Here is a 16,058-nt window from a genome sequence, read left to right on the forward strand (position 1 = left end):
TGCCCAGTAGACCATAAGCTTTGAACTAGATCTGAGGTTTTGATCTTCAAATACCCTTTTCTTCAATTGATCAAAGGCTATGTTGGAGATGGTGGTATATTACTATATCTGCCTTTGCTGAGAGGTGGCCCCTGAAATATGGAAAGTGGTCCATTTTTTGCACGGTTTCCCTGTGAACCTTTATTGTCTAAGAGCAGTGTGGTGCAGCAAGGACAGGTTGGGAGAGGAGCTTTGTCTTGCAGATGTTGAGTGCAAGGCCCAACCTCTTGTATGTATCCATGAACGTCTAATATGTCTTGGAGCACAGCTTCCGAGCATCCACAAACGCAAGCATCCACTGTATGCTATAGCTCTTCTATTGAGCTTCAGCTTACCTTGGTTCTGCAGTGTAGTCATTGTAGGCTGAACAGTTTACCATTAATTCTGAAGCTGGGTTCCACTCCCATGGTAAGTTTATTGGAGGAGAGGTATAACATTGCATTAAGAAAGTTAAAAAAAAGTTTTGGAGTAGTGACACAACCTTGTTTCACACCAGTCCTCACTGAAATTGGTTCTGTTGTGAGCCAGCTGGTTACTATATTGGCTTGTATGGCAAACATAAATAGGAGATAAATTTCTGTGGGCAACCTAATTTGAAGAGGGCGTTCCTGAGCACCCCCTGATTGATGGAGCCAAATGCTTTACTGAGATTAAAGATGGCTATGTACAGTGGCTCATTACCTTGGAGTTATCACAGCATGAAGATCATGTCCACTCTGCATCTAGATGGACGGAATTCATGATTTGGGAAGTGGCTCTTCGGTCACTGAGAGTAAGCAGTTGAGAAAGACCCTGGCAATGACTTGCCCCATGACAGACAGCAGGGAGACACCTCTGTAGATACCCCAGTCGGGCATCTCTTTTCTTTAAGATATTCACGATTATGTCATCTCTGAGGTTCCCAGGTGTTTCCTCCTCTTCCTTGAGCGATAACATTATCCAGGTTCTATATCAATATTTTACCATCACTCCGAATGTGTCACTATTTATTACCTTATATCACTCACAACATCACTGCATGTTAGGTAGCATTAATGTACAACAGGGCAAATTATAATTGATATATCATAAATATTAATTCATATTTTCGAAAAATGCATTTTAAATGTATAAAAAGCTACCAAGAATGATAAAGTACGGGATTGCCTAACTTCAATCCAAATGTAAGCTAAAAATTGTCGACGAGCTTGCAGCTCTGACCATTCTCAGCAACTGGGTTGAAGCAATGATTGACAGCGGTGCTGGGGGCGGGGGCAGGATTTCGATGAGATCATTTCCGCTGGCGTAGGCGGGGTGTTTCCAGGTGAGAGGGTCAGAACGGAATGGCGGAGGCAAGAGGTGAGGAGGGGGGCTGGCAGCTGGGTTTGGAGCCAGGACTTGTAATGTCGTTGGAGACCTGAGCGTAGAATCGATAGGGGGCGGGCAAAGACCAGCAGTCAGGAAGTGGCGAGCATGGAGGCAAGTTTGTACAGTGGGCTGTACACTGACAGGGCTGTTGGGAGGGGCCGCACTCGGGCCTCAACGCATTGGGTCAGGAATGTTCAAAGTTGTGGTGGCTACTTAATTATAACATCTACAGGAGCGGAGTGGCCTGATTCCATGTGGCAATTTCTATGTAGTTCGATGGTTTATCAATGTAATGGCTGCTAATAGTACCTGATCTCCATTTGGTGGTTGGCAACTAATTGTTTGGACTGGCATCCCGTCCAATAACTGGCCTGTGTCACGGTGCAGGTTACAGCTCAAAAGAAACTTGAAGCTGGGACTGTTTTCCCTGGATTGTTGGAGACTGAGGGGGTGACCTTAGAGGTCTATTAAATCATGAGGGGGCATAGATAAGTGAATGGTCACAGTCTTTTTTCCTAGGGTAGGGGAGTCTAAAAGTAGAGAGCACAAGTTTAAGGTGAGAGGGCAAAAATTTAAAGGGGATCTGAGGGGCAAGTTTTTTCACACAGAGGGTGGTGGTTATATGGAATGGGCTGCCGGAGGAAGTGATAGTATGTTTAAAATTAAGGAGAAATGTCTTGTTTTGGGGTTGTGAATTTTTGGAATTCTCTACCCTGAATTACTAAGTATATTTTCCCTAGAAAAAGTACAAGACTCTAGGGAAACTAGGTAGTAAACTAGAATTAATGCAAAAGATCAAATAAGCTACACTTTTATTGAATAAAGGAATAGTTCTGTGTCCTGTTCCTATTTATGTTATTATGCCTGTAAGATTTTTTTAATGTGGTTGGCTGCTCAGCCATCTTTTGGACATAACTATAACTGTGTGCTTGAGATCCTTTTAAAGAGATATTTCATAGCAACTGACTTCAGGAAGTCCACATTAAAAAGATTGTTTTCTTTCGGGTCGGCAGCCTGTGTTGTTTGCTCCTGAATGCATATGCCAAGGCATTAGCTTTTTCCCTCAGATGCAGTCTGAGTTAATCCTTCTATTGAAATCCCTAGATAGGTACACCTCTGTGGGACTTGTACCAGAAAGTGTTAAAGATTACAGTTGGTTTTGATTATTTCCTTGTCTTGCCTACTAACATCTGTTCTCCAAAGCTACATGCTTTAATAAAGTAGACACATGGCTGACCTAAATACTGCTAAAATACAGGAAATGTTTGTTTGTGGACAAATGGAGCATTGAGGTTTTTTCAAAAGGAATTCTTGTTGAGTTATGAACATCTCAATAAATATTTCTTTAAACAGTTCCCCGCCACCCCCCTGTTTGGCACATAGAGCTACTGTGTACCAACAGCAGCTGCTAATGTCCATCACTTCACATTTTCTGGACTGAAATCCTGCAAGCATTCCTTTGATGGTTTGAGCTTATTGAAAAGTGACAACTCATGTGAGGTGCTTGATTAAACAGCAGGATCATTATTCTTGAAACCTAGTTTGAGATTTCTCTTTTGAGGTTGAAACTATTTGGGACAGCAATTTCTTTGTGACCTTCACAGTAAGATTCTGAAAGGTATTACTGTGCAGGCTAAACTGGGGCTCAACTCTGTTCTAGTTTTCAAGTATTTCTCAATGTTATATGATGTTTTTTTGTTCTTTAAATGATATGTACCTATATACATCCAAGTTTTTTTTTCAAATTCCACATTGGGATGCTGCACTCTCAAATGGTCTGTTAGGGTTTCTGAGCCATTGTGCCATTAGACTTATTTGTAAGTGTTTTTGTAATGGATAACAGATCATGAAAGTTGGGAAAAAGATAAGAAAGAAGGAGATATAGAGTTACATTATTCTCTTATTATGATGTGTGATTTAATAGGCCAGATGCTGTTATGGGTAGAGAAACAAAGGACTACAGATGCTGGAATCTAGATGAAAAACACTAATGATGCTGGAGGAACTCAGCAGGCCAGGCAGCATCTGTAGAGAAAAGCAGGCGGTCAACGTTTCCAGTCAGGACCCTTCTTCAGGACTGAAGATAGGAAAGGGGGAAGCTCAATATATAGGAGGGAAAAGCAGAACAGTGGTAGGTGGACAAAAGAGGGGAGGTGGGGTGGGCACAAAGTGGTGATGGGTAGATGCAGGTAAGAGAGAGGGGTATGCAAGTGCGGAGGAGGAGGGGAGAGCAGATCCACGGGGGGATGGGTAAAAGGTAAGGAGAGGAATAAAAAGCAGGTAGAAAAAAGAGAGGCTAGGAAAGGGAAGAAAAGAAGCATGGTGGGGGGATGTTGAGATTACTTAAAGTGGGAGAATTCAATGTTCATGCTGTTAGGCTGCAAGGTTCCAAGATGGAAAATGAGGTGCTGTTATGGTATTTTGTAATTTAACAAACCAAAATGCATATGTATTGGCATATATTAAATTTGACTACAAGGGTATAGCTTTTGATTTGCAGTGTAACATCATCACCAATGCACTTTTTTGCATTATTCAGGATGGCTGGCACAAAGTCTAGTTTCATTAATTGCACCCTCATTAATTGCACCAATAAGATTATTCATCCATTAAGATTATTCAGTGAAAGATTGGCTTTTCATCTGGCAGTTCATCATTCTGATGGATGTTTGTGCAGTTTGAAAGAGTGTAACAGTGAATAGAATATCTGTACATGTTCTACCAAAACAAAAGCTTAGATTTTTATTACCTTTCTCTAGAGCAGGGAAATGAAAGTGATCAGTTTGAGGTGTTGGATTTGGCTGAATATGCCAAACGACAAAGATGGTGGAACCGATTCTTTGGAAGAAATTCTGGGCCAATTGCTGAGAAATATACAGTAGCAACACAGCTGATGATTGGAGGAGCCAGTGGATGGTAAGCCAAACTCCTTTAATAATGGCCTTAAGCAGAGGATAACTTTTCTGTTTATTTTAGTTTATATTCACCCTAAATTAAGGAGACCTGGAAGAATTTGTGATGTTGCGGATTTTGTTGCTACTTGGTCAAGGTATTGAGACAGAATCTGTTATAAATTTATTTTGCTGGTTTTTAAATAGATGGGTAATGGGAGAATTTCCCTTTCACTGTAGTGTCCCAGTGAATTGATTCTGAGTGTGATCAAATATTAAAGTGAAATATCAAATCTACTGTGATACTAGTGGAAATGAAGATCAGATGTCTCAGTTGATAAGCTACCTGAATGAAAAGGAAAGAAACTGATTCATAAACCCAAGACTCTGTAGCTCTAGTTGGAAGTTGCTGGCTCTTTTTAACTTGCTTTCTAATTACACCAAATAACTGTTTTTCCCCTGATGTGCTCCCACCAGATTTCATTTGAGGAACTATTCAGAACATATTTCAGATTTCTAGCTGGCATCGTTTCAAGACCTAGAAATGTAATGGGAAATAGAATACTCACTAATTATTCTTTAATCAAATGCCAACAATGTGAAATAACTTCAAATTCAATCACTGCTAGACCAGTTACATTTATGAAAGCTGATTAGGGCTCTGAATTTTTACTGAACTTTAGATGGCTTGATATGGTAATCAGGAACTGGGTTAATTTTGCTCAATTCACTTACTTTGGGATCCTGGCAGCTCCTCTGCCCCATTGGTCCAAGAAACATATAAACTCATTTTCAGCATTTTGTCCAACTTCAGTTCACAGACTTGTGTTTTACTGGTTTGTTTATCACATATTCCTCTGCTATAATCAGAATCAGGTTTTCTACAAAATAACTTGCATTTTAAGCCCTTGCCTTCATCCTAAAGTGAATCTAACATCAAATAAAAACAGGAAATCTTGATAATACCTCGTAGATCAGGAAACATTTGTGGAAAGAACAACATTATTGAAAGATTGTTAATCTGAACAGTTAACTGTCTTTCTCCCTCCATTGATGTTGCCTGATCTGTTGAGTATTAACAGCATTTTCTGTTTGTATTCCAGATTTTCAGTAGCCACCCTGTTTTGCTTTTCTGATTTATGGGACGTCTGTTAAGAAGAAATACAATCTTTAAATAATATTACATTTCTGCAATTTTTGCAGGTGTGCAGGCTTTCTCTTTCAGAAAGTTGGTAAATTAGCTGCAACTGCTGTTGGTGGAGGCTTCTTCCTGCTACAGGTGAGAGTGACTTGCTGACTTAATATGTCAAAAATTGCTGAGAAATGGATCAATTAATTTCACGTCTGAGGAGACAGTTCAGGAGGATAATACAATTGGGGGAGCTCAGGAGAATACAATGGGGGAGGCTGGAAAAGGAAAGAAACTGGTTCATAAACCCAAGACTACTTGGTTTTATGAAATTAATGGGCAATCATACCACACACAAAAAAAGGTAGGTGCGTTTAGTTGGCTTGGAATTCATGCTTAAAAGAAGAACGTAACGTAAGAAATAGGATCAGGAGTCAGCCATCTAGCCCATGGAGCCCGCTCCGCCATTCAGTAAGGTCGTGGCTGATCTGGCCGTGGACTCCAATTCACCTACTTGCCTTTTCCCTGTAGCCCTTAATTCCCCTACTACGCAAAAATCTATCTAACTGTATCTTAAATATATTTAATGAGGTAGCCTCTACTGCTTCTCTGGGCAGAGAGTTCCACAGATTCACTACCCTCTGGGAAAAGCAGTTTCACCTCATCTCCATCCTAAATCTATTCCCCTGAATCTTGAGGCTATGTCCCCTAGTTCTAGTCTCACCTACCAGTGGAAACAACCTTCCTGCCTCTGTCTTATCTATCCCTTTCATAATGTTGTATGTTTCTTTAAGATCCCCTTTCTTCTAAATTCCAGTGAGTATGGTCCCAGGTGACTCAATCTCTCCTCATAGGCTAACCCCCTCATCTCCAGAATCAACCTGGTGAACCACCTCCAAAGCCAGTATATCCTTCCTCAAGTAAGGAGACCAGAACTGCAGGACTCCAGGTGCTTCATCACCAGTATCCTGTACAGCTGCAGCATAACCTCCTTGCTCTTAAATTCAATCCCTCTAGCAATGAAGGCCAACATTCCATTTGCCTTCTTGATAACCTGTTGCACCTGCAAACCAACCTTTCGCGATTCATGCACAAGCACTCCCAAGTCCCTTTGCACAACAGCATGCTGCAATCCTTCACCATTTAAATAATAATCTGATCTTCTATTTTTCCTTCCAATGTGGATGACCTCGCATTTACTAGAATAGATAGTTGGAATTGAGCTAGGGTTCAAATCAAAGCACTCGTGCTAAATATATCCATTCATTCTTGGATGACTTTTTATACAAAATATGCAATTGGTAGAGACTTATTCCTCCTGCAGATGAGTTGTTGACTGGATATATCAAAAATGATTGAGTGATTGCTGGCTCTTGAGCTTGTTACCCAGAAAAATTTCCAGGTTTGGGACAGCAGCTTTCTTCACATGCAACAAGTGGTAATGAGGAAGATTGTATGATCCAAGTGGTCTATCAACATAAGGAGCAAATGCTATCAATCCCCAACAATGGCCTGAGCTCATAGTGCAGAAATTGTTTGAAGATGTAACTGCAAACTCAAGGGGTGGATGATGTCCAGTTTTACTCTGGAGGCAGTTGGATCACAGATTATTGTGGTAGAAGGCTAGGTAGGAACTCTCTTTCCATTGCTTTGTTTATGCTATGATTTTTAAATTCATGGGTTTCTTGATGTGTAAACCCACACTGTTTATTTTCCTCTCTCAAATGATGATAGAGCAAAATGAATGCTGTTCAATTAGTAGTTAATTCAGTCACCAGAACACAAGTAAAATGTTTCAGTTACCGCTGCCACTTTCTCTTGTTGTAGAAACTATGATAACCAACTGACTACTCGCACCCTGGGGAGGAAGAAACAAAACTATAATGACGATAGGATATTGTGAGAAATGTCTTATAAATGTTGCAAGAAACACAAGACACATACACATTTTGCATGACTTGGCACCAAATCAAGTAGTGCATTTATTCATTGGGAAAGATAGTGTAGTAATCATTTAGTTTTTCTTCCAGATTGCCAACCACACAGGGTACATCACTATTGACTGGAAACGAGTGGAGAGAGATGTGAACAAAGCAAAGAAGCAACTGAAAATTGGCAAAAATAAGGTCACATCGGAAGTACATGGTGCATTTGATGAGGTAGGGAGATGATAATGTAGGCGGGTATTGAAGTTATTGCTGTCTAACTGCATTAACCAAATAAAGGCCAGGGTGATGAAAGCAACCTATTTGTGGTTCTTTCCTTGTTTTCTCAGTTAAATCTATTTTAAAGGAGCTGAATACTTTAATTTTGGTCTAATTGACATGTTTAAACTAATAAGAAAAATGATTTACCTCTCCTACCTATTGCTCACCAGCCACTGTCTCCCAACTCCAACCCTCCCCCCCCCCCCCCCCCCCCCCCCACCCCCGGTTCTGCCTGTCCATCATCTCCATCCTCACCTGGTTCCACTTATAGCATGCCAGCCCCTGCCTCACCCCTCCCTCTCGCCTCTATATGCTGGCTATCTCCCCTCTACACTCTCATTCCTGATGCAGGGTCTCAGCTTGAAACATCAACTATCCCTCTGTCTCCACAGATGGTGCCTTACTTGCTGAGTTCTTTAGGAAGTTTGTTTTTGCTCCAAATTTCAGCATCTGCAGTCTCCTGTGCCTCCAGGAAAAGTTTATAGATTGCTGTAGTACTGCCATACATCTAAGCAGATATGGCCATACTTAGATTCCTGAAAGATAAAAGCTGTATGGCTTTTTTTTTGTTTCTGAAGAGAGTGTTCTTTTGGTTATGACACTTTTTCAGCATTAAATTGATTTCATGCAAACTACCTCACTATCCTTCACACCTGTTTTTTTTTAAAAAAAAGTCTTAACCTGTCAGTTGTGTTGCCTTCCACCAATTCCTATTAAAAAAAACTCTAGTTTCTACTTTTTCCCTTGCCCGCAGAGTAAGCACTCTAAGATGTTTTCTTTCAGACTGGAAGCAGTTACATAAAAGAACACAGTTACTGTTATATGGTCACATGTTTCCTGCAGAGAAACATAGTGGAAAATATGATGCAGTAATAGGATTCAGTCAGAGTCTGTGAAGAGGAGAGCTATAAATACATCTGTGTGTGTGTGTGCAATATGGAAACATCAGACAGGGTGTCAGTATATTTATCCCATGGGCAGCTCTGAAAAGATTGCTAGAATATATTTAATATAGTTTAAATGTAAAAGTCTGGAACAAAAAAAATTGAGGTCACTACCTGTAAATTAACAGTCCTTGTATCCTTATAGTAGTTTTTGTTTTACACTTCATGCATTGTGTTGACTGGAATTAATGTCTGCTAATTATTAGTTCAAATGTTCCCTTCTGGTACAGTAATTGAGAACATTATAGATTTTTTTTCCCCATTTTCCCCTTTCCTTTCAACTCTATTTCATGCTAATTCAATTTCATACTGGAGTACTTCTACATGAACAGTACCATTCTGTTAGTAATTTGTCCAAGTTGCCAATCTGCCTCGGGTGCACTACATACTGGTATGCCATTTCCTTCCAGTGAGCATCGGAGTTCAGACCAATTCTGATCAAGCACATTCTTGTATTCTTTTCCATTTTCCTGAAGTCCAAATACTCTCCCTTGTTTTTTTTCCCCCCGAACAGAGCAATCTCATCTTTCCCATTCCCCACTTTATTTCCTGCCACTAATTCTCTCTCTCTCATCTTCTGTGTTTCTTTTCATTTGCAAAATTATGCCCTTTATAACCGTCCAGATGAGTAAAACCCATTTAGAAAGAGCTGTGATCTTTAAACTGATTTGTAGATGATACCACATTATTTTCAAAATAGAGGGAAATGTAAACTACTGCTCTGTATTTTTAATCCTATGAACTTCAATTTTGCTAACAAGTTTATTTTGTGTTATTTTATCAAATATTTTTTGTAAGTGCATTAATATAACATCTTTAATGCTATCCTTATTAACTGTTTTCTTACCAAAGAATTCAAGCCATTTTATCATTTTGTTTCACAATTCTACACTAGCTTTTTTTAAAAATCAATCTATACCTTCCAAATGCACTTGTATCCTTTCTATTTCTTTAAAGTTCTTCCCTTATCTTCACTAGGTCACTAGCCAATGGTTGCTAGTTCCAGGTTTATTATTTACCTAATTTTCAAAGGGATATAACATTTTGCAATCTTCTGGCACCACTTCCATATCCAAGAATAAAAAGATTATGCACAGAAGTTTTGCAATTTCTTTTATTACTTAAAGCATCCAAAGACTTTGACTTTGAGCTCTGTTGGTCTTTTATTTTTCATTGCATAATGAAAGATGTCTTTGAGTTCTCAGATGCTTTGAAATGTTGAAAATCCTAACCAGTTTTTTTTCTCTTCTACCACATAGGTGACTGTATTTGTGAAAAAGAACATTGTCCTCACAGGTGGTTTTGTAGGTGGCTTCCTAATTGGACTTGCATCATGAGGATTAGTTGAAGATAATATTTTGAGTGAAGAACTATACTCCATAATTATTTCCATCCCTACCCTCCAAAGCATTGATAGATTGTATGTATTTTGTAAGGGTGAGTGACCCACCGATCAGTACTGAGCAAGTGGCTTCAGTATATTGTACTGAAGGGGGTTTGCATTACCGAATTCTTGGCCTCGTCATTCTAATATGACTTAAATCACCAACATTTGTGTTTGCCTTTGTTTAGAACTATAATCAAAATGGTGGTAAATATAGTAGCATGGTTACACTCATTGAAGAATTGACGTAAGTTTTAACATGACTTGCATTCACAATATGATCACACATTCTGGCGCTCTTTCACTAGAAAATGAAAATCTTGTTATATTTTTCTTTACATGTTGAACCTTTAATCACCATGTATAACCTGAGCAGAATAATTGCCTGTGTTTTTGCATGTTTACTACATGCTACATAGCACTAACTAAGTTATTGGTAAATATTGATGTTTGTGAAGACTGCACACTTCCCATGCTGACAATGTATAAGGATTGGAATTTAATATGTTAATGCAGTTGGCAGCATGATATGGATGTACTGACAAATTCAGTATGATGAATTTAGAAGGACAGGTGCCTGGGAACATTGAAAAGTCAAAACATAGACTTAGAAGCTGAATTTATTTTTCATGTCCATCTTTTCTTGTTTTGCCTTTTCATTTGAATATCTTTATGTTCTAGGTTTTGACATCACTCCCAGGTATCTTTTCTGACTTAATTGCTTTACCATAGTGTTTTCAGATCATGTTGCCCATGAGCAAAACCTGTTTCATTATATGCTTTTTCAGACCTTGCTGCTTATCCATCCATTGCTGCAGTGCAGCTCAGAATTAGAACATGTTATGCTCAGCATGTAGAAAGTAAGAATCACAACATTAAGATCTCAAGTATCTGATGTCATAGTAAAAGTACTGTGCCAATCTATGTATATCATATTACTACTTTAAACTGTCAGTCTGTGTATGTCCTATTACTGCTTTAAGTGATGCTTGCCTTTCCCACACTTGTACTTTTGAGTGAGGTTATGGGTTCATATCTCGCTCCAAGGATTTCAGTGTGACCCTTGAGTGATTGTTGCATTGGTGAAGCTACTGCCTTTCAAATGAGAGGTTAAAGTGAGGCCCTGTCTGTTCTCAGGGGGACATGGAAGATCCAGTGGTGTTTTTACGAATTATGTATTTATCTTGCTGAAGCTACCTGGTCATTGTAGAATCTTGCTGTGTGTAAATTTGGCTGAATCCATTTTGACTGCACGAAAGTACTTAATTGGCTTTGAAGGGTATTTGGAACATTCTGAATACAAAGTCTTTTACTTCAATTTTGTCAAAAAAAAAACATGCAGATTTAAAAATGAGCTACCTAGACTGGGCAGCTCACATTAACATTTCTGTTTTCCACATGAGAACAGAAGGTAGGGCATAAATCTGCATTTATAGTGTAGTTTCTAGAACCTGTACACCTTTAATACATTTGTACACCTGGTAATTGGATGAACCAGTCTTTTATATGCATATGAAATATATGGCCATCCACTTGAGTGAGAGTTTTTGCTTATACTACTCAGAATTGATTCTAAACATAATTCTACTGTGACCTAAAGCCATCTGAGTTATTATAGTTTGTCTTTTCCAGTATTTAATTTCTCATTTATTAACTTGCTAATTTATGTGGTCACTTCCAGCCTGATGGGCTTGGTGGATTTCCTGCCCTTGACTTATCCATTTCTTGCCCTAAAATTCCTTCCAAGAAATTGAATATAAAAAGAAGTAATGTGAAATGCAAGCTGTGTCAAAGGCAAGTCAGATTGTTTGCATCAGCAGTGTACGGCCTGTTCAGGAATTGTTTCCAATCTTAAGTAAACATTTGAATCTATAGGACATCTATATTTGTACATTCCTCCGTCCCAAACACACAATGCAGATTGTAATTTCAATACTTTATATGAAGATGTTATCCTGCCTTTACTAGCAATAATTTTGTCACCTAGACAATTTTGTAATAGGGAGTCAATTTATTTAAAATGTTTGCACCAACCGCCATTTTATCCTTCCTGATTTTTTTCAAAAACTAAAGATTTACTGTACAAAACTGTACAGCACTGTCACAAATGTACAGAATGTGCCCTAGCTTTTAAACACTTCCAGAAACTCATACCTTTTGCACTGTGTTCATGCATTTCATTTTTAATTTGCAAATAGAGTGGGATGGGATTGTGGACTGTTACTGCTGCAGTCTATATTTTCATTGTGGAAATATATATTCATAAACCTGTGCTCATATTTCTGGATGAAAGTCAGTCCATACACAGGCATTTTTCTTGATGGGGGGGTGGGGAGGAAGGGAGAAACAACATTTAAAGACTTTGATAGATTTGTCTCTGATTTGAACTAAGAATGCAGCTTAGGTGCACTTTTTGATTTTTGCCCCAGTCTAGACCATTGATGAGTGCCAAGGTGACATGCAATCTGATTTTTCTGTTTATCCAATTACTTAGTATAGGTGTTTGCTTGACTCAATGTTTTGCCACTTTGTGCCTCTTCTTCACTTTAATTTATGATTGTACTTTTGGTAACAGTATTATTTCTCAAAAGAGTGCACAATGTTAACTTGGTATTGAGAAAGTACACCATAAATGAGTTTTATGAAATGTTGTGTTTTGCATTTCCTTCTGTATTAATACCTACCTACAGAGAGAGCTAATAAAGCCTATATCCATTCATATTGACAAGCTATTGCAGATGACCAGCATGGACATGGTGAGCTGAAGGTCCTGTTTCTGTGCTGTCTGATTCAATGACTTCATCAATACGGTTCTGCACCCAATCAGCTGCCAATCAACAATTGAAGTTGTTTGGTAGCTAATTGGGTGCAGGATCATTCTGAAACAATTAACAATTACTGGGCTGTGCAATTATTGCGAAAAAAAAACTGAAAATGTTCAGCAGGTCATGCAGCATTTGTAGAAGGAAAAACAGTTAGAAAGGCTCAGGTTGATGGCCTTTCATCAAAAAGGCACATAGGGAATGTTAGAAATTAAGTTGAAAGATGATGGGAAGGAATATATGGAATAAAGGTAACATGTTATAGATAGAGACCAAGAGAGTGAATGACACAAAGATATAACCACCAGTGGACCACATGATTCAAGCCAAAAATGAACAGGATAGCTTTTGCAATGGTAGCAATGGAAAAGATTGTAGAATGAAGCAACAGAGGAGGCCATTAAGCTAATTGTGTTGGTCTTTGCTGGAGCTATCCAATCAGTCTCTTTCACAGATTTTTTTTCCCTTCTGTTATTTAATCACAGTACTCTGGATCCAGACTTTTCTTGTCAGGGAGGCTGGCACTTCTACCTAATGTTTCCTTTGCTGCTTTTCTCAAAACAACCACCACCCTACAATCAGAGAAGATATTGCCATTTCACTGATCCTTTTCCAGTTAAAACTGACCAAATTCTCTGTAGCCAGAGGAAAACAGATCTACAGGGTGGCAAAGATATGGATACCATTGGTTAATGTTTTTGGAGGGATTTTATCATACCACTTGTGCAGAGGCATTAGTCTGATGCAGATTTTTTGACAATCACCAAATTTTAAAATGTCCTTTAGAGAGCTTATGTAAAAATGGTGCATAAAATTGTATCCTATTGATACCCATTTAATTATCTTGATTAAACAAGAGAACCTGAATGATTTCTCTGCCTGCAGGCATCTTGTATATTTACCACTCCATTGATTTTTGTTTTCATTGTTCTGGATTTAAGTACTGCCAGGAATTTTGTAATTCATTGCCCATTCTTGGCTGCTCTTAATGAGAAGGTCTTACTTGAACTATAAGCATAAAAATGTGTCTAGTATGCTATTGGATAGAGAAATCTAGGAGTTTAATCCGGGGACAAAGACTCTCTGTATTATTTAATATTCCAGTGTACACATTGTCCTTGTTTTCCTGAACGGTAGAGCTTTTGAGGGCTTGTCTGAAGAAATGATTTTGTCTTTAATAATAAATATAGTTGGAAAAGAATAGATGTAGTAGTTTCTCACCATAAATAGCAATTCACTTGTTTAATGAAATTCTGGGAAGATTTCAAAAAGTTTACACACCATAAAGTAGTGAGCTTCTGAATATGGTAATAAAAATGAAGATTTTTGAACTATTCAAGCAGCTGCATAATGGGAAGGAAGGATAAAATGGGCTAAAGAGCCTGCCTCATATTAGGAACAATGTAGAAAAATGAAAAAGTGCTGGAACAGGTACATGCTGAACTGCAGCCAATTCTAAAAGCTGGTATCCAATCTGACACAATGGAATATGATTTTATTTGTCAGCCAGAGTATTACAGACACAGAGCTTCCATATTTATTACTGTCTTAAATTTTTTTCCCTTGCATAGAAACTAGGAGCAGGAATAGGCCATGTGGCCCTTCAAGCCTGCTGTGCTACTCCATAAGATCATGGCTATCATCCACCTCAATACCATATTCCTGCTCTGCCTATTTCCACTGATGCTTTTTGTGGCCACAAATTTGTTTCCTCTTTAAATAAATTCAGCAACTTGGCCTTCAATGTATTTCTGTGGTAGGGAATTCTCCTGTGAAGACATTTCTTGGTTCTAAATGTTTCATTGTGTACCCAGAATCTGATTGCCCTCCCAGCCAGGGGAAACATCTTCCCTGTTTCAGTTGTCAGCATTTTGTATATTTCAATGCAATTCCCCTCATTAATCTCCAGTAACTACAGGTCTAGTCAATCCAATCTCTCCTCAGTACAAGGCCCAGTTTAATGCTACATACATAAAGATATTCATAAAATGTTTATATTTTCAGTTCATTTTGTGTTTTTGGCAGAAACAAATGTTCTACCACAATATTTGTTGCAGATAATGCTCCATGTGTTAATGAAGCTAGTAACATTGGGAATGATTTTCTGACATCACTAAGTTAAATGTAATATAAATAGTCATTCAAAATTCCATAATCCTTTCATAAAAATGGCCCAAAAAAATCAATTTGTTAAACTGCTGAATTACCTCTAGAGTACCTCATATTCCACCTGGGTAGTTTATAACCTGATGGCATGAACAATGAATTCTCCAATTTCAGGTAACCTGCTCCCCCACTGTCATTTTTCTCTCTCCTGATCTATCCAGTTCCTCCTACACCAGCCTAACACCCCCACCCTGTTCCTTTCCCTCCCTCTACCCATGAGCTGCCCATCATCCATACACTCCTACCACTAGATCCCTTCCCCTTACTGTTTCCATCTGCCCACCCCTCATCTCTTATTTGGTTCCATGCTTCACCTTCCTTTCCTATCAGATTCCATCATCTGCCGCCCTTGCCTCCAATCACCTCCCAACCTCCATTTACTTATCATCCCTCCTGACCTGGATCTACATATGGCTTGCCAGCTCTTACTCCACCCCTTCCCGTCACCTCTTTACGCTGGCTATTTAACACTGGCCAATTTAGGGTATCCAATTAACTGAAGAATCTCTGGGCTGTGGGAGGAAACCAGAGCACAAGCTGCTGCTCCAGTGTGCTGCCCAAGCAATACCACTGATGACAGTTTACCAAGAATTAATGCATAGTTGATGGCTGAAATAAAATTTTAATGCACAATTAAATATACATACAAAATGGCAAAAAGTTATTGTTTAGTATTTGACAGAGTGAATTTCAGGATATCACTGCACTCACATCCCCTCTTGTCATTCCTGGGTGATAAAGTTATTGTGACTTATCGTTTTCTGCTGTACCTTGACAATCTGAAAAGGTGAGACTGGAGCATAGGGTGAATAGCTGTCAGCTTTTCTTCTCTTTCAAAAAACCTGAACAGCAAACTGATGTCTTTTCATGTTTCTTACAGCACTCGTGCATATCTTGGATCACATGTTGGCATTTGCTTTCTTGATAATGGTGAGCTGTAAAAGAAACAAAATAAAAAGTGTGATTCTACGTGTTCATCTAGTTTGCTTTCCTCACAGGAGCTCCCCACTGATTCCAACTGGTGCTCTTGGGGAAAAGATGGTTGTTGGCAGACCATGTTTTATTAAGTTACTATTGATTACTGGTATAATCCCTCCAAAAGTGAATGGACGATGCTGAAGCTGCAGCA

The 16,058-nt window shown here is 38.8% G+C and overlaps 1 protein-coding gene across 1 annotated transcript; it reads left to right on the plus strand.

Moving 5' to 3' along the window:
• The first annotated feature begins 1,312 nt into the window (after positions 1 to 1,312).
• On the plus strand, positions 1,313 to 12,588 carry fundc2 (fun14 domain containing 2). The gene is made up of 5 exons (XM_052021055.1): positions 1,313 to 1,377; positions 4,146 to 4,302; positions 5,481 to 5,556; positions 7,437 to 7,565; positions 9,817 to 12,588. The coding sequence occupies exons 1-5, from the start codon at positions 1,362 to 1,364 to the stop codon at positions 9,892 to 9,894; spliced, it is 456 nt and encodes a 151-aa protein (XP_051877015.1). The 5' UTR covers positions 1,313 to 1,361; the 3' UTR covers positions 9,895 to 12,588.
• Positions 12,589 to 16,058: the final 3,470 nt, after the last annotated feature.

Source organism: Pristis pectinata, chromosome 8, assembly GCF_009764475.1.
Source record: "Pristis pectinata isolate sPriPec2 chromosome 8, sPriPec2.1.pri, whole genome shotgun sequence".
NCBI lineage: Eukaryota > Metazoa > Chordata > Chondrichthyes > Rhinopristiformes > Pristidae > Pristis > Pristis pectinata.